Source organism: Octopus sinensis, linkage group LG8, assembly GCF_006345805.1.
Source record: "Octopus sinensis linkage group LG8, ASM634580v1, whole genome shotgun sequence".
NCBI lineage: Eukaryota > Metazoa > Mollusca > Cephalopoda > Octopoda > Octopodidae > Octopus > Octopus sinensis.
In genome coordinates this window covers 567946-592593 of record NC_043004.1, presented here as the reverse complement: position 1 = coordinate 592593, position 24648 = coordinate 567946, and the positions used below count along the sequence as shown (strand labels likewise).

At 39.0% G+C, this 24648-nt stretch overlaps 1 protein-coding gene across 1 annotated transcript in view; it reads right to left on the bottom strand.

Annotated features, from left to right (window-relative positions):
- Positions 1 to 2770: 2770 nt before the first annotated feature.
- LOC115214898 overlaps positions 2771 to 24648 on the bottom strand; it is a 45847-nt gene continuing 23969 nt past the window's right edge. Inside the window, exons 4-12 of the mRNA XM_029783934.2 lie at positions 22557 to 22698; positions 21508 to 21607; positions 20681 to 20800; positions 19309 to 19365; positions 16018 to 16185; positions 14306 to 14660; positions 11131 to 13445; positions 6376 to 6519; positions 2771 to 4524 (exon numbers count right to left, since the gene is read on the bottom strand). Coding sequence (XP_029639794.1) covers positions 4132 to 4524; positions 6376 to 6519; positions 11131 to 13445; positions 14306 to 14660; positions 16018 to 16185; positions 19309 to 19365; positions 20681 to 20800; positions 21508 to 21607; positions 22557 to 22698 — 3794 coding nt within the window. The 3' untranslated portion in view covers positions 2771 to 4131. The remainder of the gene's footprint in view (positions 4525 to 6375; positions 6520 to 11130; positions 13446 to 14305; positions 14661 to 16017; positions 16186 to 19308; positions 19366 to 20680; positions 20801 to 21507; positions 21608 to 22556; positions 22699 to 24648) is intronic.

Below are 24648 nucleotides of genomic sequence, written 5' to 3'. Positions count from 1 at the left end.
AGCTTGCAGAAAGCAACTAATTCCTTCCAGTCTCTTCAGTCTCATGTCTGGTCCCAACATGGCATCGCAAGGAGAACAAAAGTTGCTGTGTACTGACATCGCTCCTCTACTCATGTGAGACATGGACTCTGTACAAATATCAGGTAAGGGTCCTTGAACGCTTTCATCAGAAATGTCTCAGACACATTCTCAATGTTGGCTGGACCTCAAAAATTCCAGACACACAGATCCTGAGGACAGCTGATATCTTGAGTATTGAGGCGATGGTGCACAAGCACCAGTTACGTTGGACCGGACACCTTATTAGAATGAAGGATAGAAGGATTCCTAACCAGATGCTCTATGAACTTGTGAATGGAAGGAGACTCTGGCAGAAACCAAAGCTGCAATTTAAGGACTGTGTCAAGTCCTCATTAAAGGCCTGTGATATACAGGACACTGACTGGGAGAGCAATGCCTGTCATCGCCACAGATAGAGGAAGGAGGGGACCGACACTTTTGAGAGAGCACGTATCCAGCATGAAGAACTTAAGCAAGCTCCGCGAAAGCGCACGGCTTGTATAGTGAATGGGGAAAGCTTGGTCTGCAATGTTTGCAGTCATGTATGCTTGTCAAGAGCAGGGCTCATTAGCCACCAACGGAGCCGCAAATGTAAAATATAAGTTAGTCCCAGAGCGCACAATGTCCCTAAGGTCAGCAATGGTCTTCCTCGGTCACAAGTGGACGGCCATCATCATATACATATATATAGGATGAAGTTTTTTTACAGAAAAAATTTCACCAAAAAAGTGGCAGCATATTAAAATATCTTCAAAGGTTAAAATTATAAACAAGGACAAAAGAAAATTATTTCTATGCCAATATGCTGATAACAGACTTTTAAATTGTCAATTTCCACATATTATTATATACCCACTACGTTGCACTCGATTTCAGCACAATATATTTCTGTAGTGGGTATATTATAATATGTACAAATTGACAATTTAAAAGTCTGTTATCAGCATATTGGCATAGGAATAATTTTCTTTTGCCCTTGTTTATAAATTGTTTATATATATATGACGCTACATTATTTACATTATTTACATTTGACGGATATTTGTCCTCATCTTGTTTGTTAACCCAATGTTTCGGCTGATATGCCCTCCACATTGGTGGTGGAATCCGTGCTTCTGCTTTTGTTGCTACTCTTGTTTTTGTTGCTGCTGTTATCAGTGCTTCATCTCTCGACCACATCAACTAGTGGTAGGAAAACAATGTCATAACGGCTGTTCCAACAGCCATCACTCGATTTAAGAAACCATACTGATATTTTATTTTTGTTTTGTAATATCAAATTTCCAATTCTAAAACTTAAAATTCGCTCTTAACCCTTTCGTTACTATATTTCTGATCAAAATACACCCCTTATGTGTTTCAATTAATTTCTAACGTAATCATAAATTTAGTCTGGTTTCATTAAACAACTCTATAACTTTTTTATTTATCAATATATTAACGTGAATTTTGGAAGATAATTTAATAAAATGTTCTCAACCAATTCTATACTATAATTTTTGTCACAAAGTGACTCTAATTGCAGGTAGATACAGGTAAATTCAACAAAATATAAAATTATTAAAATTTTGTTCAAACATCGCTATAGAAAATGGGTTATTAGCTAATATTCAATTGGGTATACAACAAAATTTTACGATAGAATTTGTTATTCTGGGTAACTTTCTGATACCTATAATAATATTTATGGCAAAATAGTCTTAATTTCATTTAAGGTTATGGGAAACCACAAAGTATCCTTTCTTTCGCTTTGTTTACGTTTAGCGTAACGGTTCGTTTTCGCCGTAATGATTTCAAATAGGCTCATTCGAAAAAGTAAAAAGAAATAGTCTAAGGCTTTACTCTCCTGGGAAAGTCTGTGGCTTGGTCCAGTTTCTTCAGAAAAATCACCGAAAAGAAACAGTTTTTCAATTTTCACTCCATTCAGGTGCCAATTCATTTTCTTTATCGCTGTCGGAGATCTCGGATTCACTGTTTTCACTTTCGGAAAATGAAACATCAGATTCATTATCAAATACCACATGCTTTTTTTTTTCAGTCATAGAGTTAGATTTATGAAGGTCTTCAGTAGAAAATCCTTCGAATTCTGACTCGCTGCTTGATATAATGAAATTCATATCCATTTTTTGTCAGAATTACAAATTTTGAAAACACAATAGGAACAAATTTCGGAAAAAAATCTCCCAAAATTCACGGAATTAAAATTACACTTCGATTTTTGTACAAAACTAGTTAAACTCTTTACGAAGTATAATATGTATTTTCACGAATGTGCTAAAGAGATTTGCTCTGATATTCTCATTTAAATATGAATAGGTAAATTCGGGCGGCTTGGTCACATTAACCAAAATTTTTTTCGGGCGGTTTCGTAACGAAAGGGTTAAAGGGAGAATTCCCACCAAATCAGCTCAATTTGCTTGCAGTGAGCTGGGTTATTTAGTGAGCAGTCCAACAAAATTTGGAACACTAATAAAACAAATGCTAAAGAAAACTTACAAGCCACAAACAAGTGTCCACTCCTTCAAAACGCAAATAATAATAATAATAATCATAATAATAATAATGTTTTAATTATTCATTTATGGAGTTCCATACACAATGCCTAAGTTTTAAAACTTCAACATAAAATATAATATATTCTGTTTTACCTTCTCATTACATTTAAAACTGATTAGAGATTTTTTGTTGTTCAGTTTTTTCTTTTTTTTTCTTTTACAATTACAAACATTTATTAATACAACTGGGTTTTAAACGAGACACTAGAGAGAGAAGATGAAATAAAATAGTTTCAGCTAGCAGCTAATATTTCCCTCTGATCAGCTGTTTCGTTTTTGGTAAGAATTTTTATTGTTTTTCTTTTTATTTTAGTTTAATTTAGTTCAATTTTTTTTGTGGGAAGGGTTGATTTAAAAAAAAAGTTTTTTTCAAGTTGAGATGACACAAAACAGCTTAAATTATTTCACTGCCTAGTTTTAAATGTAGCCTTTTAAGAAGTGATAGACATGTTCTGACTCATGAAAACACATCATAAAACATACAAATTAAAAAAAAAAAACAGGCAAAATATATGTATATTTTTTGTTTTTTAATTCTATGATAGTTCTCCACAATTATTATCATCATTATCACTTGCATTAATTAGTCAGGTGATAATAATCCAAAATATTTTATGAATAGCAAATTTTGCAATTTTTTTTACATTTTTTTTTTCATCTATTTTTGGAATGGGAGAAGAGGTGTTTATTCAAAACAACCATTTTTGGCAGCAAGAATTAGTCCAAGACACAAACAAGATCAACAAAACTATATTCTCGTTCACTAAACTCAAATAATAAAAGATAACAAAATAATAAATAAACATATTAAGAAAATAGAAAGTTAATTCTTCAGATTTTTTTTTTTTGTATTTTGTTTTACTATACACAGGCTTTTGGTAAACAAACATTTAAGTAGACATTCTGGTTGTTGGTACCAACCATTTTTTTTCCCTTTTTGAACTTTCAGTTGAAAGCATTCCATTACTGACAAGAGTAAGATTTCATACAAATTTGGTTCGCAAACTTAAACACTTCTTTTTCAAACATTTACAGGATCTTTATCTTGAAATGCAACCATACTGGCAACTGGATTCAGGAAACAATGACTCGGCAGGGATTTTCAACAGTAAAAGAAAAAAAAAAAACAATACATTCTGTGGCAACAGCAGCAACGTACCTTCGCCCAAAAGGTAACAGAATAATCTTAAGCAACACATCAAGGACGGGGTAAACAGTATACGCCCATCCTTATTGCAACAACTCCAGTCTATCTCTCCTACTCTAAAAAATGGACATCCATAACAAAGATGAACATACAAAGTGGTTCTTCGCTTTCATATTTGTTTTGGTTCTATATCTTCTTTCTTTCTTTATAGCATCTTGGTACTTTCAGAAAGAAGAAGTTGAGAAGCAGCAACCATAACAGAGCCAGTGGGAAGGTGAAAAAAAAAAAAAAAAAAACTGATAAAAAAAATTTAACCTCTGACTATCAGTGACAATTTTTTAAAAACTCCCAATCCATTCCTGCAAGAATTCAGTCAGGATCGTCATCAATTACTGTATCACTCTCAGAAGGGAGGAGAGTGGTAGGAAGGATTTGGTCATTTTCGGATACAGCCGGAACAACATTACCATTATCATCATCATTGTTGTTGTTGTTGCTAGAGGTGACATATTCAAGTGGCAGGTTGACAACAGTGGAATCGCTTGTAGGCACTTCAGCAATAACAGTGGCGTCATCTGGAGACATTTCAAGAACAGGACGACAACGATGGGCAGATATGAGGACTTCTTCGAATAAATCTAATGTAATTATTCCTTCAGAGTCCAACTGCTCAAGAGCCTGGTTACAGAACTTATGTACAGTACACATCAGATCACCAACAGTCCAGCACTTTGCTTGGACAATGCTGACCACATCGGGAAACTGAAACATGAAAGAGAAACAACATTGAGACAGAGAATATCGTTTTCTTACAGAAACTGGGAAATTATAAATAATATGCAAACAGAGGCGCAGGAGTGGCTGTGTGGTAAGTAGCTTGCTTACCAGCCACATGGTTCCGGGTTCAGTCCCACTGTGTGGCACCTTGGGCAAGTGTCTTCTACTACAGCCTCAGGCCAACCAAAGCCTTGTGAGTGGATTTGGTAGAGGGAAACTGAAAGAAGCCTGTCGTGTATATATATATATATATATATATATATATATATATATATGTGTGTGTATATGTATATGTTTGTGTGTGTGTTTGTCCCCACCCCATCACCACCACAACATATGTTGGAGTGTTTATGTCTCCGTAACTTAGCGGTTCAGCAAAAGATACCGATAGAATAAGTACTAGGCTTACAAAGAATAAGTCTGGAGGGGATGTCTGCCTGTTCAACTAATGGCAGTGCTCCAGCATGGCCACAGACAAATGTCTGAAGCAAATAGAGGAATAAAAGAATAGCTTCTCTTCATGGTTCTTAATTCAATCCCACTGTGGAAACATATTGTTTGTGTGCGTGTGTGTGTAAATATATCAAAGGATCAAAAGTCTTTCGCAAGTTACACATTCACGAGGCTGGTTTCTCAGATTCTGTGGCACATATATATTACTCCCCCCAAACAGGACACTGGTCAGTCTCAAACTACTCGCTTTTGCCAGCTGAGTGGACTGGAGCAAAGTGAAATGAAGTGTTTTGCTTAAGAACACAATGCATCGCCCAGTCCAGGAACTGAAACCACAATCTTACGACCATGAGTGCAACACCTTTAACCACTAAGACACATGCCTCTACACACACACACACACCTGTATGTATGTATGCATGTATACACTCACACATACACACACACAGGTGGTGTCCCAACAAACAATTAATACAAGGTGGCATATAAAAAGCACCATTCGAGTGTGGCTGATGTCTGTGCCACCTGACTGACTGGAAGGTTTGACTGAGGACTGGCGAGCCAGAAGGCTGCACCAGGCTCCAATCTGATCTGGCAAGGTTTCTACAGCTGGATGCCCTTCCTAACACCAACCACTCTAAGAGTGTAGTGGGTACATTTTACTTGCCACCAGCACAGGAGCCAGTCAGGCGGCCCTGGCATTGATCACATTTGGAGAGAGGATTTTACATGCCACTGGCACAGGAGCCAGTCAGGTAGGCCTAGCATTGATCACATTCGGATAGTGCTTTTTATGTGTCACTGGCACAGGAGCCAGTCAGTGGGTACTGGCATCGGCCACGTTTGGATGATGCTTTTTACATGCCGAGTTCAATTCCTGGACTGGGCAATGTGTTGTGTTCTTGAGCAAAATGCTTCATTTAGCATTGCTCCAATCCATTCAGCTGTAAATGGGTCACACCCGCAATGGACTAGCCTCCTGATCAGGGGAAGGTGTTAGCCTGCTCACCTAGCCAATGCAGTGACATCATTCAAAAGCTAAAACAATGCAAAGTGCACAGTGATCAGCGATGTATAACAACATCCAATAGTCTGCTCATGATCATGTAACATCATCATCATCATCATCATTTAACGTCTGCTTTCCATGCTAGCATGGGTTGGACGATTCAACTGAGGTCTGGCGAACCAGACTTCAATCTGATCTGGCAGAGTTTCTACAGCTGGATGCCCTTCCTAATGCCAACCACTCCAAGAATGTAGTGGGTGCTTTTACGTGCCACCGGCACGAGGGCCAGTTTGGTGGTACTGGCAACGGCCACGCCCACCAAAGATTATAAAAAAAAAGAAGCATTACAGAATAAACGAGTGTTCTTTACTCACCCTGACAAGTTTTTCACTTTGCTTTGTGTAACATATAAAAACTGGAGTTTGGATGTATGAAGCAACAATCCACTGGAGCAAAACTTCAAGCTGGGGATTTGATCCAGGGATTCCACATGAACTGACTAACGCTCGACAATTACTCTGCAAATCAAGAAGGAAGAAAGGTTAACCCTTTCAGTATTTAAACCGACCATGTCTGGCCCAAATATTCATGTTTTTCGTTCAAACTGATTAGATCCTGCCTCTCACACCTACCCTACAATTTCATTCTAAAGACAAACATACAGATCATCAAAATCTTGTTGCTGAGATAATGCAAGATTACATTATTTACATTTGATGGATATTTGTCCTCATCTTATTTGTTGTTAACACAACGTTTTGGCTGATATACTCTCCAGCCTTCATCAGGTGTCTTGAGGAAATTTCAAACCTGGGTTCTCATTCCTAAGGTATTTTTCGATGTTGTTGATGTTATTATTATTATTATTATTATTATTATCATTCAGGTCACCACTACGCCAGATGCCCACAGGCATATGCCGTAGTGGTCTGGCTAGTAAACCCAAGATTCCAAGTTCGATTCCAGGCAGTGACCTTAATAATAATAATAATAATAATAATAACAACGACAACATTGAAAAATACCTTAGGAATAAGAACCCAGTTTCAAAATTTCCCCAAGACACCTGATGAAGGCTGGAGGGTATATCAGCCGAAACGTTGTGTTAACAACAAACAAGATGAGGACAAATATCCATCAAATGTAAACAAGGTAAATAATGTAAATAATGTACATAATTTCTCATCTCTTAAATACAGAACTGTATAATGCAGGATTAACTCAAAACAATGTGAATAAATAGGAGTTGAATTTGAGGGTAAAAGATAGTAAATTCAAGCGAGAAATATTTCTGTAAAGAAAGGTATGATGAAGATGTTAAGGTTCTTGGTAAAGTTTCATTTTATTAGAATATTATGAAGCAGGGATCATCCTTTAACTATTTTGGAACTTTGATCTCAGAAGACATAAGATGTGTGAACGAGATCAAGACAAATGGTGCTGGTAAAAATCTGCATTCTCAAAATTGTATAACATTTTGAGAAGCAGGACCAAGATCCATACATTGGAGTGCTATGTCTACCTTGTGTTGATATATGGAAGTGAGGCATGGTTTGTAACATTAGAAATGAGAAGGTGCTTGGAGAGATATGAAATGTGGTTCTTAAGGAAAATTTTGAGGATAGCCTGGACATATAAAAGGGTCTAACGAAGTGATGACCCAGGCTGTGATAAATAGGAAACTTTGTGAGATGAGGGCCAAGTAACTGAGATTTCTTGGTCACATGATGAGGAAAGAGGGCCTAGAGAATTTAGGGATGACCGGAGAGACTAAAGGGGAAAGAATCAGAGGAAGAAGGAGGATATGGATGGCAAACTTGGAGAATTGGTTGGAGGGAAGAGGCATTAAACATCAGGAAGAAATGGAACTGTTATAGGGAACAAAGAACAGAGAATTGTGGCAGGACATGGTCACCTATGTCCGATATTCTGGACTTGGTGCCTAAAAAAAGAAGAACATTAAGGCACAGGCATGGCTGTACGGTAAGAAGTTTGCTTACCTATCACAGGCTTTTGGTTCCAGTCCCACTGCAACTGTCTTGTGCTATAGCCCCAGGCTGACCAAAGCCTTGTACATGGATTTTGTATAAGCTGTATGAATTTACCTGTGCTGTGCTGTGCTGTTGATTTGAGGCAGGTGAATTTCAGCCTGCCACCAACAATATTTTGGATGTCTTACAGTGATTTAACATTCTGGATGGCATTAGAAAGGGGATATTTGATATTCTAGATGGCATTAGGAAGGGCAAGTGTTAGGAAGGGTATCCAGCTATGGAAAGCCTGCCAAAGCTGAGACTGACACCCAATGCAGCTTTGCAGCTTGATGGATCCTGTCAAACCATCCAACCCATACCAGCATAGAAAACAGATGTTAAATGATGATGACGGTGATGATGATGATGATGGTCGTTGTCATCATCATGAACAAAAAATTTAATTAAAAAAATGTTTGATATGTGTGCTATATGTAATGAATATTCATTCAATGATAAAAACCATTGCAAGAGCAAAAATCATCATCATCATCATCATCATCATCATCCTCCTCCTCCTCCTCGTCGTCGCCGCCATCACCATCACCATCATCATCATCATCATCATCATCATCATCAACAAGCGTCCGTTGTCCATGCTGGCATGAGTTGGACAGTTTGACTATGTTGGAAGGCTGCACCAGGCGCCAGTCTAACTTGGCATGGTTTTCTACGTCTGGATGCCCTTCCTAATGCCAACCAGTTTCTAAACAAGCAATACATACAATCAGTCCTGTTTTCTCTACGGTGTTCCCATATTTCATGCTTTGCTCACAATTTACCTAAAGAATTGCTATACATAACAATAAAAAAATTAATGTGGTTTATTGATAGAGAAGACATATCCTAAATCCTAATCATCATCCTCATCACCATCACCATTTAACGTGCAACTCTTCTAACATTGCATGGATCAAACAATTCGCTGAGGCAGATTCTCAACAGCTGCACGCCTTCCTACTGCCAACTCCCTGCCTGTTTCCAAGCAAAGTAACTTTTCCCCACGCTTGTACAACAGTGAAGCTCATTTACAACACTCACATTATGTCTAGACCAGGGTACACAGAAATACACATACAACAGGCTTCTTTCAGTTTCCATTAACCAAATCCACCCACAGAGCTACAGTAGAAGACACTTGCTCAAGGTGCTGCACCATGAGACTGAACCCAAGACCACATGGTCAAGAAGCAGCCTTATTAACCACACAACCACACCTATTCTAAATGGGATTTAATATTTATTTCGGGCGTCAAGCTGGCAGAATCGTTAGCACACAAGGCAAAATGCTTAGCGGTATTTTGTCTATCTTTACGTTTTGAGTTCAAATTGCGCCCAGGTCGACTTTGCCTTTCATCCTTTCGGGGTTGATTAAATAAGTACCAGTTACGCACTGGGGTCAATATAATCGACTTAATCTGTTTGTCTGTCCTTGTTTGTCCCCTCTGTGTGTAGCTCCTTGTGGGCAGTAAAGAAATAAGGTCGACTTTGCTTTTCATCCTTTCGGGATTGATAAATTAAGTACCAGTTGCGTACTGGGGCCGATGTAATCAACTTAATCCCTTTGTCGGTCCTTGTTTGTCCCCTTGTGGGCAATAAAGAAATAAATATTTAATATGTAATTCAGGCAGTGAGCTGGCAGAAACGTTAGCACGCCAAATGAAATACCTAGAGGTATTTCGTCTGTCTTTACATTCTGAGTTCAAATTCCACCAAGGTCGACTTTGCTTTTCATCCTTTCAGAGTCAATAAATTAAGTACCAGTTGCGTACTGGGGATCAACCTAATCAACTGGCCAACTCCCCCCAAATTTCGGGCCTTGTGCCTAGAGTAGAAAAGAATATTTAATATTTACTTCCAAGCTTGATCTCATTGTAGGGCACCTTGAGCAAGTCTCTCTTACCGTAGCCTCAAATTGCCCTTCATTTCTTATGAGAGTAATAAATAATAACTAAAGCTAAAAGCAATACAACTATCTACACAGTCAATTAAAATACTTGAGGGCAGTGCCCCAGTATGGCAATAGACCAATGATTTACAGCAGTAAGAGAGAGAAGTAGGCAGACGTTAAGATTTTGGTAAAAAAAACATGCAAAGACAACAAACTGACAGAATCGGTAGCATATTGAGCCAAACACTTAGTGGCATGTCATCTGTCTTTACGTTCTGAGTTCCAATTCCACCAAAGTTGACTCTGCCTTTCACCCTTTTCAGAGGTCAATAAAATAAGTACTGGTCATACAATGGGGTTGGTGTAATCGATTTTCCTACCCCCCCCCACCAAAACTGCTGGCCTTGAGACAAAATCTGAAACCAATATTTGTTTCAACTAACCAAGAAAACACCATTTTGACAAAATTCACCCAATGATTCATCCTTCAGTTTATTGTTGATGTTTTGCTGTTTTTCTCCAGTAAAACGAAAAACTAAATTCATCAGAGTAGACCTTGCGGATAGAGGAAGCCACTGAGAAGGTCAGTGACTTCCTCTCTTTTGTGTCTTGGGAGGGCCATCACACCAATAACAACAGCACACGCACTGGTGCAATATCACTTCTTTATTGTTTGTCAGATTGTTAAATATTTACCCAATATTTAACCAACTGAGTTCAAACTCCACTGAGGTTGATTTTGCCTTTCATCCTTTCGGAGTTGATTAAATAAGTACCAGTTACACACTGGGGTCAATATAATCGACTTAATCTGTTTGTCTGTCCTTGTTTGTCCCCTCTGTGTGTAGCCCCTGTGGGCAATAAAGAAACAAAAGGACTTTGACTAACAAACACCTGATCACCTGTTTAATCAGCACATTAAACAAATGATCAATTACTTAGTTGGGTAAATATTCAACCAACTGACAAGCAATAAAGAAGTGGTAGTGCACCAGTGCATGTGCTGTTGTTATTAGTATGATGACCCTCCCAAGACAAGATTTATTTCAACTCATGAATTCACATCAAGAACCTTGCAGAACAAATACAAAAGTGAAGTTAATTCATTTCACTCGTAGGAGTTTATGTTTTTGCTTCACCAGTGGAAAAAGAAAGGATTACAGAATAAAGAGAAAAATAATTTAAAAAAAAATATTTCGACTTACTTTGTAAATGTCTCTGCATGAAGAAACGGTTAAAATAGCAGATTCTATGATTTCTTTGGAAGTATTTTCATAAAAGTCATTTAGAGTTAGAGGTGGTGGAATGTTTTGTGGTTCGGAATCGATGACAGACATTACAGGAAATTTTCTATGCAAGCATGGATGAGTAAATTGTGAAAAGTTCAGAGTTAAATCTTCGCTGTAGTCGCAAGAAGGGTTTTGCAACGTCAGAATGGCAACATGGATCACATTTTTGGCAATTTCATCGGCAATCATTTCAAGACATAGCAAGCATATATTAGATTTAAACTGAACGTTACATGGAATGACTCCAAAAATATCTACAAAAGACTCGTACATTATTTCCTCTGACACCTGATCAGCAAATGTTGATAGATTATCGTCACTGTCCAAAGACATAGAATGGATTTCACTGAAATCTTTAGATGTCGGGTCATCGGAAATATCAGTTCGAGAGATCACTGATTCTTGATGTTGGAAATTGTCCCTAATATCAAAATATAGTAAGGAATCTGGAGAATCAACACGACTCCTAAGCAACTCGTCCTCAAAACTTGCCAAAGTGTTGTCTTTAAATCCACTCAGACTACCGCTGTGGAAACTTTCCTGGTGCCAATTATTGCGCAAGCTCAACAAAGACTGGCTCGTTGCATCAGCGCGCATCAGTTCCTCGGCAAACTGTGAAAGTGTAATATCGCGGAATCCACTCATGCTTGGTTCAATTGTTTTATTCTGCTCACTCAAAGAACTTTGCCTCTCAAGTTCCATATAGAAATTGGCAAGATCTTCCTGAGGAACAAGTTTGTGGTCAAAACCAACTCCACAACAGTCCATGTCTTCAACACTAGTCATATTCTGCAAGCTGGGCCCATATTGGTACCGTAGCAGCTGTCGGTAATAGGGGTTAATAAGGTAGTTTTCGTGCAGTTCTAACAAAGCATTTGTAAATAGTTCCTTCGTAATAGTCAAGGCATATTTGTCGTAATCAGGGAGATAAACTCCTTGGCAACTACTTGAGGTATAGGCAGCTTTTACACCATGGCATTCAATACTATCAATAAACATACTAATTTTGTGAGCTGTTTTCAGGCTGCTGTCGAGAATGTTTGAACTTAAATCATTAATCCAACATCCAAACGATAAGCTATTATTCATCCAACCAGACAATGAAGAAGAGTTGCTCCATAGTGATTGTCGTCGACTGGAAGAAGCTGAGGAAGGGTTAGTGCAGTTAACTATAGCTTTGGCTTCCCGAAAGATTTGGTTGACTAATTTATCTGCAACTGCAGTTAAGTCTAGCTCTGTAGACGATGGAGAGGTTTTCTGTTCACTGTTGGATGCTAAAACCGAACTGACAAGAAAGGAAATATTTAGAGTACTTATTTCGTTTAGAGAATCACATAAAATTTCATTTGAGAGGTAATCTGAATAACTGTAGATGGCCTGTGGTATGGCTGGCCGGAAAATGTTACAAGCTGGCTCAACAGACATGATGCTAGCATCAGAAAGATCATTCAGTGTGCTTAAATTGCTGAAAAATGAACATTGTCTTTGTTGTTCTTTATTTTCACACTGTAAACAAATTTCTTCTGAATCAACAACAGTCACCTTGATGTCTTCAAATAAATGATCCACATAACCTTGGACAGTGTCCTCTGATATAAAAGAGACATTGGCATTACGATCGATGTTTGGTTCAGGGCCAAGTTTAATTGGCACAGGTTTGTGCAGATTAGATGGAAGGTGAATATTTTGGAAGTTCTGCATACCGGTTGTATTATAAACAATAGCAGCACTCTCTTGGAGTAGGTTTTCTATAAAATTGGCAGCAAAATCCTGAACATTGTATGTGCCGATTTCTTCATGAATCGTACCAGGACGAGTCGTGAGTTCTCGTTTCATGAAAGATTCGTACAATTCCTCAAAGTCTGAACTGATGTCGCTGTAGGAGCTGTAACGTGTACTGCAGCTACTTCGACGGGATGTCAAATCACTCAGGTTTGAACTTCGACGTCGAAAGTTTGAGATCCAGTCATGGTAATCAACATCCAAGTAATCCATCGATGCTGTATGACCAAAGGTAGACGCCAACAGCCCGCTGCCATACAGGGAACAATGTTCTGGTATAAACTTTGCTATAGACTTGAATTCTTTATCAAAACGAGGAGCCACATCATCAGAGTTATTACAAGTACACTGAGGGTTCAATTCACATAGAGATTCGGTGAGAATTTCTTTTGTTAAACGCTTGGCAAAACTATCAATATCTTCGACAAATTTCACTTCTTTTCTTTCCCCTACAAATATAAACATTTTTAAAATTAACAGAAATCAATATGAATGGAAATCATTTCGAAATAAGATGTAAATATGTGGTGTATGTGTGTCTATGTTCAGAGCTGAAAAAGAGAAAGACATATAAAACAACACACAAATGACATATCAAAAACATGTTGGATATAATGTTCCCACACAGGTATTTAGTGGACACACAGCATAGTGGTTAGAGCAGTTGACTCACGGTCAAAGGACTCTGGGTTCGAATCTCAGACTGGGTGATGTGTGTGTTTACGAGCAAAACACCTAAGATCCACGTGGCTCCAGCAGAAGGTAAGAGTGATCTTCTGCTGACTCTTTCGCCACAACTTTCTCTCACTCTTTCCTCCCGCATCTTGAAGCTCACCTGCGACAGACCGGCATCCTGCCTAGGTGGGGAACATATATGCCAATGAAACGGGGAAACCAGCCCTTATGAGCCAAGCATGGCTTGAGAAGGAACAAATAACAACATACAGGTATTTGACAATTACTCATCCAGATCAATTACTAAGTAAACTATATTTTAACAACATGAAGTATATTTGCCATTTAAATATGGCTAACCCCTAAGGGTGGATGCTACTGTAGCTTGTAGCCCCAGGAGAACACCTCCTCCAGCTGGCTATTGACACACTTGGGCACAGAAAGTGTGTCAATAGCCAGCTGGAGGAGGTGTCCTCCTGAGGTTACAAGCTACAGTAGCATCCACCCTTAGGGGTTAGCCATATTTAAATGGCAAATATACTTCACGTTGTGTTGCAGCTACAGTTTATAACTTGCTCTAAGATTTATTATTGCTTATATTTTAACAAATAAACAAAAAAACACAAAAACCAACCTTCAACATCTGTTGCTTCATTGGCAATGAGAATCTCATCTGTGTTAGATGCAACATTGCTTTTATGGGGAGGCGTTAGACTGCTGGGTTCAACGTTAGTTACAAGAATGGGGTCTTCTACAATTCCAGTAGTAACAGTTTGTGTCTCAGAGTTGACACAAACCTGATTGAGAAAGGAATCCTCATCTGCAGATGTGTGATTTAGTGAGCTTATTGCTGGCTGAAAGCCAACCAGACATTTATTGAGATCTCGCAACAGGTATCGGTCCATGTATTGCTTTTGTTGATTGTTAAACTTGTACGGAAGTGTATTGATGGCACTTAGCATTGTCTCCAGATTGCCATCAGATTTCCGCTGGAGGAAAAGAAAACAAAAATATAAACATTTAAATGCAAAGCAAATAAACAACAGTTCACTTCTAAGAGAAAATGAATGTATCTCCACAGTACAATGCTGTAAAATGGTTGGCGTTAGGATGGGCATCCTGCAATAGAAACCATGCCTAAGTAGACAGTGGAGCACAATGCAGTCCTTGGGCCCATCAAATACCATCAAACAGTCCAACCCATGCCAGCATGGAACACAGATGTTAAATGATGATGATGATGATATAGTGGTGTGTGTGTGTGTGTGTGTGCGTACTGGCATTGACCACGCTTGAATGGTGCTTTTTACATGCCACTGGCACGGAGGCCAGTCAGGTGACACTGGCAACAACCATGCTCGAATGGTGCTTTTTGTGCCACCAACACAGGAGCCAGTCAGGCAGCACTGGCATCAACCACATTCATATGGTGTATTTCATATGCCACCAGCATGGGAGCCAGTCCGGAGGGACTGGCATCGACCACGCTCGAATGGTGCTTTTTACGTATAAAAATCCATTGTGTCCATGTGCGACAGAGCATTGGCATATTGAGAGAAGTTGGGCATAAGAGGAATTACAGGCAGTGTGCAAGAGAGGAGACGGCACCAGTTTGGTCTTGTGATGCAGATGGATGAGGACAGTGGCATAAAGAAGAGATGATCACTTAAAGTGGAAAGAAGTTATAGAAGAAGGAAACCCAGGAAGACATGGAACAAAGTACAGAAGGCCAATCTCAAAATGCTGAACCTTACAAAGGAGATGACAGAGGACGGAAATATGTGGTGCAGTGCTGTACTCGAGAAGACCTGCCACCACAACATAATAGAGGTCCTAAAACCAAGATACCACAAAAAAAGCATTGGTGAGGGCGCTGGTGCCATATAAAAAACACTGGTACCACATAAAAAGTACTGGTGTCACATAAAAAGCACTTGTGCCACATAAAAGCACCAGGGCTGATGCCACACAAAAAGCACCTGTGCTGGTGTCATGTAAAAGGCACTAGTGCCACATAAAAGTACTGGTGCTGGTACCACATAAAAAGCACCCAACCAGTAGTGGTTGGCATTAGGAAAGGCATCAAGCCATAGAAACCAAGCCCAAACAGACTATTGAACCTGGTATGGCCCCTGACCATACCAGCTCCTGTCAAACTGTTCAACCCCAACACCAGCAGGGAAAATGGACATTAAATGATGATGATGATGGTGGTGGTGGTGATAACAATGATAATGACGACAACAATGAAAGTTAAATGTATTCCTTGTTGCCATAGGTGATAACAAAGCACCGCCAAACATTCTGACTATTTAAGGAAAATATGCAGCATTCAGAGTTACTCACAGAAGCCTTATCACAGTAGTTTCCAGAGAACTTCAAATTCTCTCCATAACCAGAAAACTCAGAGAACTTCTCAAAGCCTTTAATGGTTATGGCTTCATTGTCGTCCATAGCTTCCATGAAGAGAGTAGAGGCCAGCAATTCAGGACAGGTCATATAAATAATTTCCTCCTGGAGATTTTAAAAAAAGAACAAAAAACAATTTTTTAAAGACAAAAAAAAAAAAATCGACATAAAACGAAAAGACATTGAACAGTTTGGTTAAAAATATTGGTTATGCGGTTGAGAGACGAACGAGATTTCTCCTTCATTAAAGAATACAAAAATACTTTCTTTTTTTTTCTACTTATATTTACATGTACCACTGGCACATGTGCTGGTAAGCTGACACTGGTAACGATCATGCTTGAATGGTGCTTTTCCCATGTCACCAGTACGGGAGCCAATTCGTGGCCCTGGCAGCGATCACACATGGATGTGCTTTTAACGTTCCACTGGCATGAGTACCAATCAGGTAGTACTGTCATCAGCCACATCAGCGATTTTGGTTTGTTTACACTTGTCTCAACAGGTCTTTGCAAGCAAAGTTCATTGTCCAATGAATGAAGGATACTCATAAGTGGCCCGGTTACACCCCACATTCGGATGTGTACCAATCAGGCGGTACTGTCTTTGGTCACGTCAGCAATTTTGATTTCACTTGCCTCAATAGGTCTTCACAATCAAGGTTTATTGTCCAATGAATGAGGGATATTCATAAATGGGCTGGTTACACCCACTGGCATAGGCCATGGGCTATGGTCTCACTTGGATTGTCAGGTCTTCTCAAGCACAGCATATCTCCAAAGGTCCCGGTCACAAGTCATTGCCTCGGTAAGGCCCAATGTTTGAAGGTCGTGCTTCACCACCTCATCCCAAGTTTTCCTGGGTCTACCTCTTCCACAGATTCCCTCAACTGCTAGAGCGTGACACTTTTTCACACAGCTGTCCTCATTCATTCACAACACATGACCATACCAGCAGTCGTCTCTCTTGCACACCATATCTGATGCTTCTTAAATCCAACTTTTCTCTCAGGGTGCTTAAACTCTGTCATGTATGCACACTCACATTAGACATCCAGCAGAGCATACTGGCTTCATTCCTTGCAAGCTTATGCATGTCCTCAGCAGTTACGGCCCATGTTTCACTGCCATGTAGCATGGCAGTTTGTACACATGCATCATACAGTCTAACTTTTACTCTGAGCGAGATGCCCTTTGTCACCAGCAGAAGTAGGCGCTCTAAGCACATAAATGTGGAACAAGGTGGCAAAAAAAATAGTACTCAAATACCAAAGGTAGAATAATATGCTTTATTAAAAAGCAGCAAAAATACCACAGAAACTGTTACTCAGAGTTTCACGTTCCTATTCGTCAGAAAGTTTTGTTTAGAACAAAACTGTTGACAAAAGAGAACGTGAAACTCTGAGTAACAGTTTTTGTGATATTTGTACTACTTTTTAATGAAGTATATATATATATATAATGTTTATTAATCTTTAACAAGAAGAATAGTTTTGACAGTGACTTTGAAGTTGTGGTCAGCTGAGCCATCATTGGGCTTTTGATGTTATATAGTCCCTGGTTAAGTTTAAAATTTTCAATGGTAACTAGAGTTCTGTTGAATGGTAATTATACTGTATGGTAGGTTATGGCGGGGAAATGGTATGAAGGATTTTCGTTCATTAAATTTGATTAAAGTACTAATTGTTAGAGTTTAATCATGCATGTTGAGTTTTGTGCCATCTTCACAAAAGAATGTAGTTAGGTTGTTGGGCAGCAGACATGTCACATGGTTTGGTTGCTACATGTTATGAGTAGTATTCATGAACAACCTGATACATGTATGTTCATGTGAGTGTGTGTGTGTATATATATTCTTTTATTCTTTTACTTGTTTCAGTCATTTGACTGTGGCCATGCTGGAGCACCACCATTAGTCGAGCAAATCGACCCCCAGGACTTAGTCTTTGTAAGCCTAGTACTTATTCTACCGGTCTCTTTTTGCTGAACTACTAAGTTACAGGGACATAAACACATCAGCATCAGTTGTCAAGGGATGTTAGTGGGACAAACACAGACACACAAACACATACATGCAAATACATATACATATCTATATATACGACGGGTTTCTTTCAATTTCCGTCTACCAAATCCACTCACAAGGCTTTGGTCGGCCCAAGGTGCCATGCAGTGGGACTGAACCCGGAACTATGTGGTTGGAAAGCAAGCTACCACACAGCCACTCCTGCACCTGTTTAAATTAAAATTTAGATAGGAGATTTTAAAATGTTATATCCCAACTTTGTTTTGGGTATGTCCCGGGGAGTGTGCCTTGAGAGTACGTTTACCACTTACGGCTGCCAAGTGTCATCCGCAGGATTTAGGTAAGGAATTCTTCGGTGCACATTTAGTATGTTGTAATTGATAGGGAAGACAGAATGTGCTGCAAACTAAATAAAGCTTACCCGTCTACTCTGTTTTCCTTATCTATTATTCTAAAAAATACAGAGAGAGACAAACAGACAGAGAGAGAGAGAGAGAGAGACAGAGAGAGACAGACAGAGAGATAGATAGATAGATAGATAGATAGATAGATAGATAGAGACAGACAGACAGACAGATAGACAGAGAGAGGTAGACAGACACTGAGAGAGAGAGATAGACACAGAGAGAGATAGACATAGAGAGAGATAGACAAAGAGATAGCAAGACAGATAGATAAATAGACAGATAGATAGACAGATAGATAGACATAGAGAGACAGACAGACACAGATAGACACAGAGAGAGATAGACAGACACAGAGATAGACAGATAGATAGATAGACAGAGAGATAGCTAGACAGACAGACAGATAGATACGCACAAATACAAATGAATATATGTATGTGTCTATGTATGTGTGTGTGCTTGTGTTGTGTTTGTCCCCCACCACCACTTGACAACCAGTGTTGGTTTCTTTACACCCCTGTAACTTAGTGGTTCACCAAAAGACAACAAATAGAATAAGAACCAGACTTAAAATATAAATAAGTACTCAGGTTGATTTGTTCACCTAAAGCACTCAAGGCGTTGCCCCAGCATGACCACAGTCCACTGGCTGAAACACGTAAAAGATTGACGTCAAAAATATACATCTTCACTTCAATCTGTGAAGCCAACAATTTAGTCGTAACAAAATGTCTCTTGTAAATACAAATATAAAAAAAATTTTTAATTCATAAAATAGAAAGCAACCGTTTCCTACCTGGCATCTACCTTTACTTAAAATGTGACCTCCAAGAAATCTGTTAGCAAATCCAATCTGAAATTTGAGATTAATAAACTAAATGCATACGTTAATTAAGAGATAAAATTACTAGACATTACAATTAAAACTTCTACCAAATTAAATTAAATATTTTCACCTCTCAACAAAAAAAAAGAGAACCTTTAGTCTTGTTCCAGTCATGACCATCTCTCTGAAGCTGGCAGCTAAGTAATGTCTTGAGCCCTGGGACTCATAGAGTTCATTGACCAGATTCCATGGCATAAGAGTTTACCAAGAATACAAGGTGGCGAGCTGGCAGAAACGTAAGCACACCGGGCGAAATGCTTAGCGGTATTTCATCTGTCTTTACATTCTGACCTAAAATTTCGCCGAGGTCGACTTTGCCTTTCATCCTTTCGAGGGTTGATAAATTAAGTACCAGTTACGCACTGGGGTCGATATAATCAACTTAATCCTTTTGTCTGTCCTTGTCTGTCCCCCTGTATGTTTAGCCCCTTGTGGGCAATAAAGAAATAAGAATACAATAATCTTCCTGAACAGGACGCCAATCCATCATAGGGTCATTCGTTGAGAGCTGAGTAAACTGCAGTCACATAAAATGAAGAGTTTTATCTCAAGAATACATCATACCTATTTCTTTACTACTCACAAGGAGCTAAACACAGACGGGACAAACAAGGACAGACAAACAGATTAAGTCAATTATATCTACCCCAGTGTGTAACTGGTACTTGTTCAATTCCAGGCAGTGACCTGAATAATAATAATAAAATCGAAAAATACCCAAGGAATGAGGACTCAGGTTCGAAACTTCCCTAAGGCACCTGATGAAGGCTGGTGGGTATATCAGACGAAACGTTGTGTTAACAAAAAACAAGATGAGGTCAAATATCCGTCAAATGTAAATAATCTACATAATTCTTCATCTGTTAAATATAGAATTGTGATTTTCACTATTTCTCAAGTAGATAAAAGTGCCATTCACGAAACGTTCAACCCTTGAGTCACTCTGTAACCTCTGCTTATTAAAAATAATATAATATATATCAACGTAAATGTTTCCCTGGAAGATCTTCAAATATTTCTTCAGGCAAATGATAGGATCGGTTTTTAGATTTGTCATTTCAATATACAAAACTCCTGAGAGAACGTCCATAACACAGTAACCTCCCTTGATGTACGAAAGCACCATGTTTTGTGCCCAACAAAAGTTCGTAACATTATAATAATAATAATAATAATAATAATGAAATTATCGAAGATTACTTGGAGGTAAATATTTGATGCAAACATGTGAGAAAGGATTACATTCCAGAGAAAAGACAAAATATAAAAAATTTTTACCAACCTTTAAAGTGGCACTACTGGCATCATAGGTTTTACCATTTTCTCGAACATAAATAGGACAGAGACTGGTAGAGCAATTCTTCCAGGTTTCCAGAGTTGGACGTTTTCGTGGTTCCATTACCTAAAAATGAACAAAGAGTTGACAGAAATCAAAATTTACATAACGAAGTGTTTTCTTTTGCAAACAATTAAAAAAACAGCAGAAGTAACGAGGAATTCGTCTCAGAAGAAAGAAACCTGGCTGTTTCTGGCAATAAAGACATCTAAAGCAAAATTGTTTTTTCATGGACCCTTAAAATACTACCATGGATCCCCAATTTATTGTTTTGCTTGCTTGGAGTCCCCAAAACCTTATATGGAGCCCCGACTGAGTTCATCATCGTCATCGTCGTTTAATGTCTGCTTTCCATGCTGGTATGGGTTGGACAGTTTGACTGAGTACTGGCAAGCCAGATGGCTGCACCAGGCTCCAATCCAATCTGGCAATGTTTCAACAGCTAGATGCCCTTCCTAATGCCAACCACTCCGAGAGTGTAGTGGGTACTTTTTACATGCCACTGGCACAGGAGCCAGTCAGGCAGCACTGGCAACAACCACGCTCAAATGGTGTTTTTTACATGCCACAAGCACAGGAGCCAGTCAAGCGGTACTGGCAACAACCATGCTCAAATGGTGTTTTTTACATGCCACCAGCACAGGAGCCAGTCAAGCGGTACTGGCAAGGACCACACTCGAATGGTGCTTTTTACGTGCCACCGGCACAGGAGCCAATCAGGCAGCACTGGCAACAATCAAAAGAGAAAATATTTTTCAAAAATTTCTGCTAACCTGTCGTTGTATTTCAATTTCTCCAGTGAAATACTGGCCAGCAGAAGCAACTCTACGGAAATAATGAAGAATACAACGCAGTTTGGCACACTGGGATTGCCTAAGGAAATAGAAAAATAGACAAATTATTAGTAAAAAATTAAAAGAAATATTTAATAAGGCATTAATTTTCTTCATAGGTTTCTGAGATCTTTATATGATGGAGTAAGTTTTGGTAAAGATATCACCATAAGAAAATATCAAATGGTGCATCTATTTAAAAATAGTCATTTAAAGGGTGAAACATTAAAGAAACAGGAGGAATAAAAATATTTAAATGTTCCGATATTTTTTCTCACGTTTGAGTGACAAAAGTCATCAACCCATCCCTTTCTACTCAAACAATAGGCATGGACATGGCTGTGTGGTAAGAAGTTTGCTTCCCAACCACATGGTTCCAATTTCAGTCCCACTGCATGTCACTTTGGGTAAGTGTCTTCTAGTAGAGCCTCATGTTGACCAATGCTTTGTGAGAGGATTTCATAGACAGAAACTGAACGAAACCTGTTATGTGTGTGAGTGTGTATACATATATATATATATATATATATATATATATGTGTAGATAGGTTTAAGAGACAGAATTACCCTCAAGCAATTCCAATCATCATTGAATGACATTATCCACAATAGATACATATAGGACTAAGTATTAAAATAATCAAAATTAATACCTTCAATTCTTATTCCAAATTATATACTTTACTACACGCGTTTCATGACAACATATTCCTCAATATTGCTGATATTCTACCAAATCCACTAACAAAGCTTTGACCGGCTCCAGGCTATAGTAGAAGACACTTACCCAAGGGGCCAACAGTGGGACTGAACCTGGAACCATGTGGTTGGGAATGAAGCTTCATACCACACAGCCATGCCTGCGCCTACATTTACATATATATCTATGTTCATATGTGGCTGCTGTGTTTTCTCCAATGAATGGATGAGTGTATATGAAGGAACACTAAAGAAGAAGAAGAAAATATATGGTAATTCTAGCTACTTACAGAGGAAGGTAGCGAAAGAAATTAGAGAAATTAATATTATTTAGCCGCGATGTTTTCTCTTTCTTCCTCTCTGGAAACAGGCACAGAAATGCACATGAAATGATGGCTGACATTAAGTTACGGCTGACTGCAATGCTTTTGGCTGCGGAAATATAAAAGATAATCAATAATTACTTCTCTGAGAGGTACAAATGGAGAGGTACAAATGTGTGTGTGTGTGCGTGTGTGTGTGTCTGCATGTGTGTGTGTGTGTCTGCATGTGTGTGTGTGTGTGTGTGTGTTTGCATGAACCTAATCGGTTTTATGTGTGCTTCAATGCATCAATAAACATGAGTTGTTGCTTTTAACTGCAGGTCAACCTTAATTCAAGCAGACTTATGATTAAAGATGTTTCAGCTACAATCATGCCAACTTCTATTCAGACACAGAGTATCTAAAACTACATTATCAATCATCATCGTTGTCATTTAACGTCCACTTTTCCAGGTTTGCTTGGGTCAGACAGAATCTGTGGAGGCAGATTTTTCTACGGTTGGACACTCTTCTTGTCACTGACACTCACCTGTTTCATCATCATCATCATCGTCATTTAAAGTCCGCTTTCCATGCTAGCATGGGTTGGACGAATGACTGAGGGCTGGCGAACCAGATGACTGCACCAAGCTTCAATCTTGATCTGGCAGAGTTTCTACAGCTGGATGCCCTTCCTAACGCCAACCACTCCGAGAGTGTAGTGGGTGCTTTTACGTCCCACCTGCACGGGGGCCAGTCAGGTGGTACTGGCAACGACCTTGCTCGAATCTTTTACACATGCCACCGGCACAGGTGCCTGTAAGGCGATGCTGGTAACGATCACGCTCGAATGGTGTCTTTTACGTGCCACTGGCACGGAGGCCAAATAGCCACTCTGGCAACGATCATGCTCGGATGGTGCTCTTAATACCCTAGTAGCACATGGCTCGAGTGCCAGTAAGGCGACGCTGGTTCCTATGGTAATATTTCCCCATAGCCAAACAGGTTTTCCATAGCAGATTGAAAATGAAGGACACCGCTTGTATGACAGTGGCACTCATTTACAACTATCATGCAATGTCATGTCAATGCAAGAAGGCACAAACACACACACAAATTAAACACAACATCCATCTTTCTAGCTTTAGGCAACCCAAGGGGACATACATCAACCCTTTCAGTATTAATCTAGAGACTTAAAGATCTGACCATCAGCTACATCAAATGGAAGATCCTTTACAAGACCTTGTGTTAAAGACGTTCCATATGCTTGCTTCAAAAACAATCTTTTAAAGAACCTAAGAACCTCCAGGGACTATATGAATACCAAACACTGAGATGTTTTCATCATGTCCACATTCTGCAAAGTACATCTTAGCAAGAATTAAAGACAAACCACAAGAATTAAAGGTAACCAATTCCAATGTTGGTTTCTGGAACTTTCAACACTTGTAAAAGAATGTCAGCATTTCCTGCACACTTAATTATCTCCCTTTGATTGGTTTCTGTCTTTTTTCAAGCCGTGTGCTTATTCAAACTTTGATTACACCAAACAGTTTACTAAACTGCTTTGTTGACTTTGCCAGTTTGAACAGTAGCAAAAAAACAATTCAACATTCCAGCCAGGAAACCCTGGCTAGCTGATTTCACAAGGCTTTTTGTGTTTCTTAATTAATTAATTACTATTGTTGTTGGTTGTTAATTAGGCGGTGATCTGGCAGAATTGTTAGCACGCCAGGCGAAATGCTTAGCGGTATTTCGTCTGCCGTTATGTTCTGAGTTCAAATTCCGCCGAGGTCAACTTTGCCTTTCATCCTTTCGAGGTCGATAAATAAATTAGTTACGCACTCAGGTCGATATAATCGACATAATCCGTTTGTCTGTCCTTGTTTGTCCCCTCAGTGTTTAGCACCTTGTGGGTAGTAAAGAAATAGGTATTTCGTCTGTTTTACATTCTGAGTTCAAATTCCACCAAGGTTGACTTTGCCTTTCATCCTTTCGGGTCGATAAATAAAGTACCAGTTTCGCACTGGGGTCGATGTAATCGACTTTATCCCCTTGTGGGTAGTAAAGAAATATA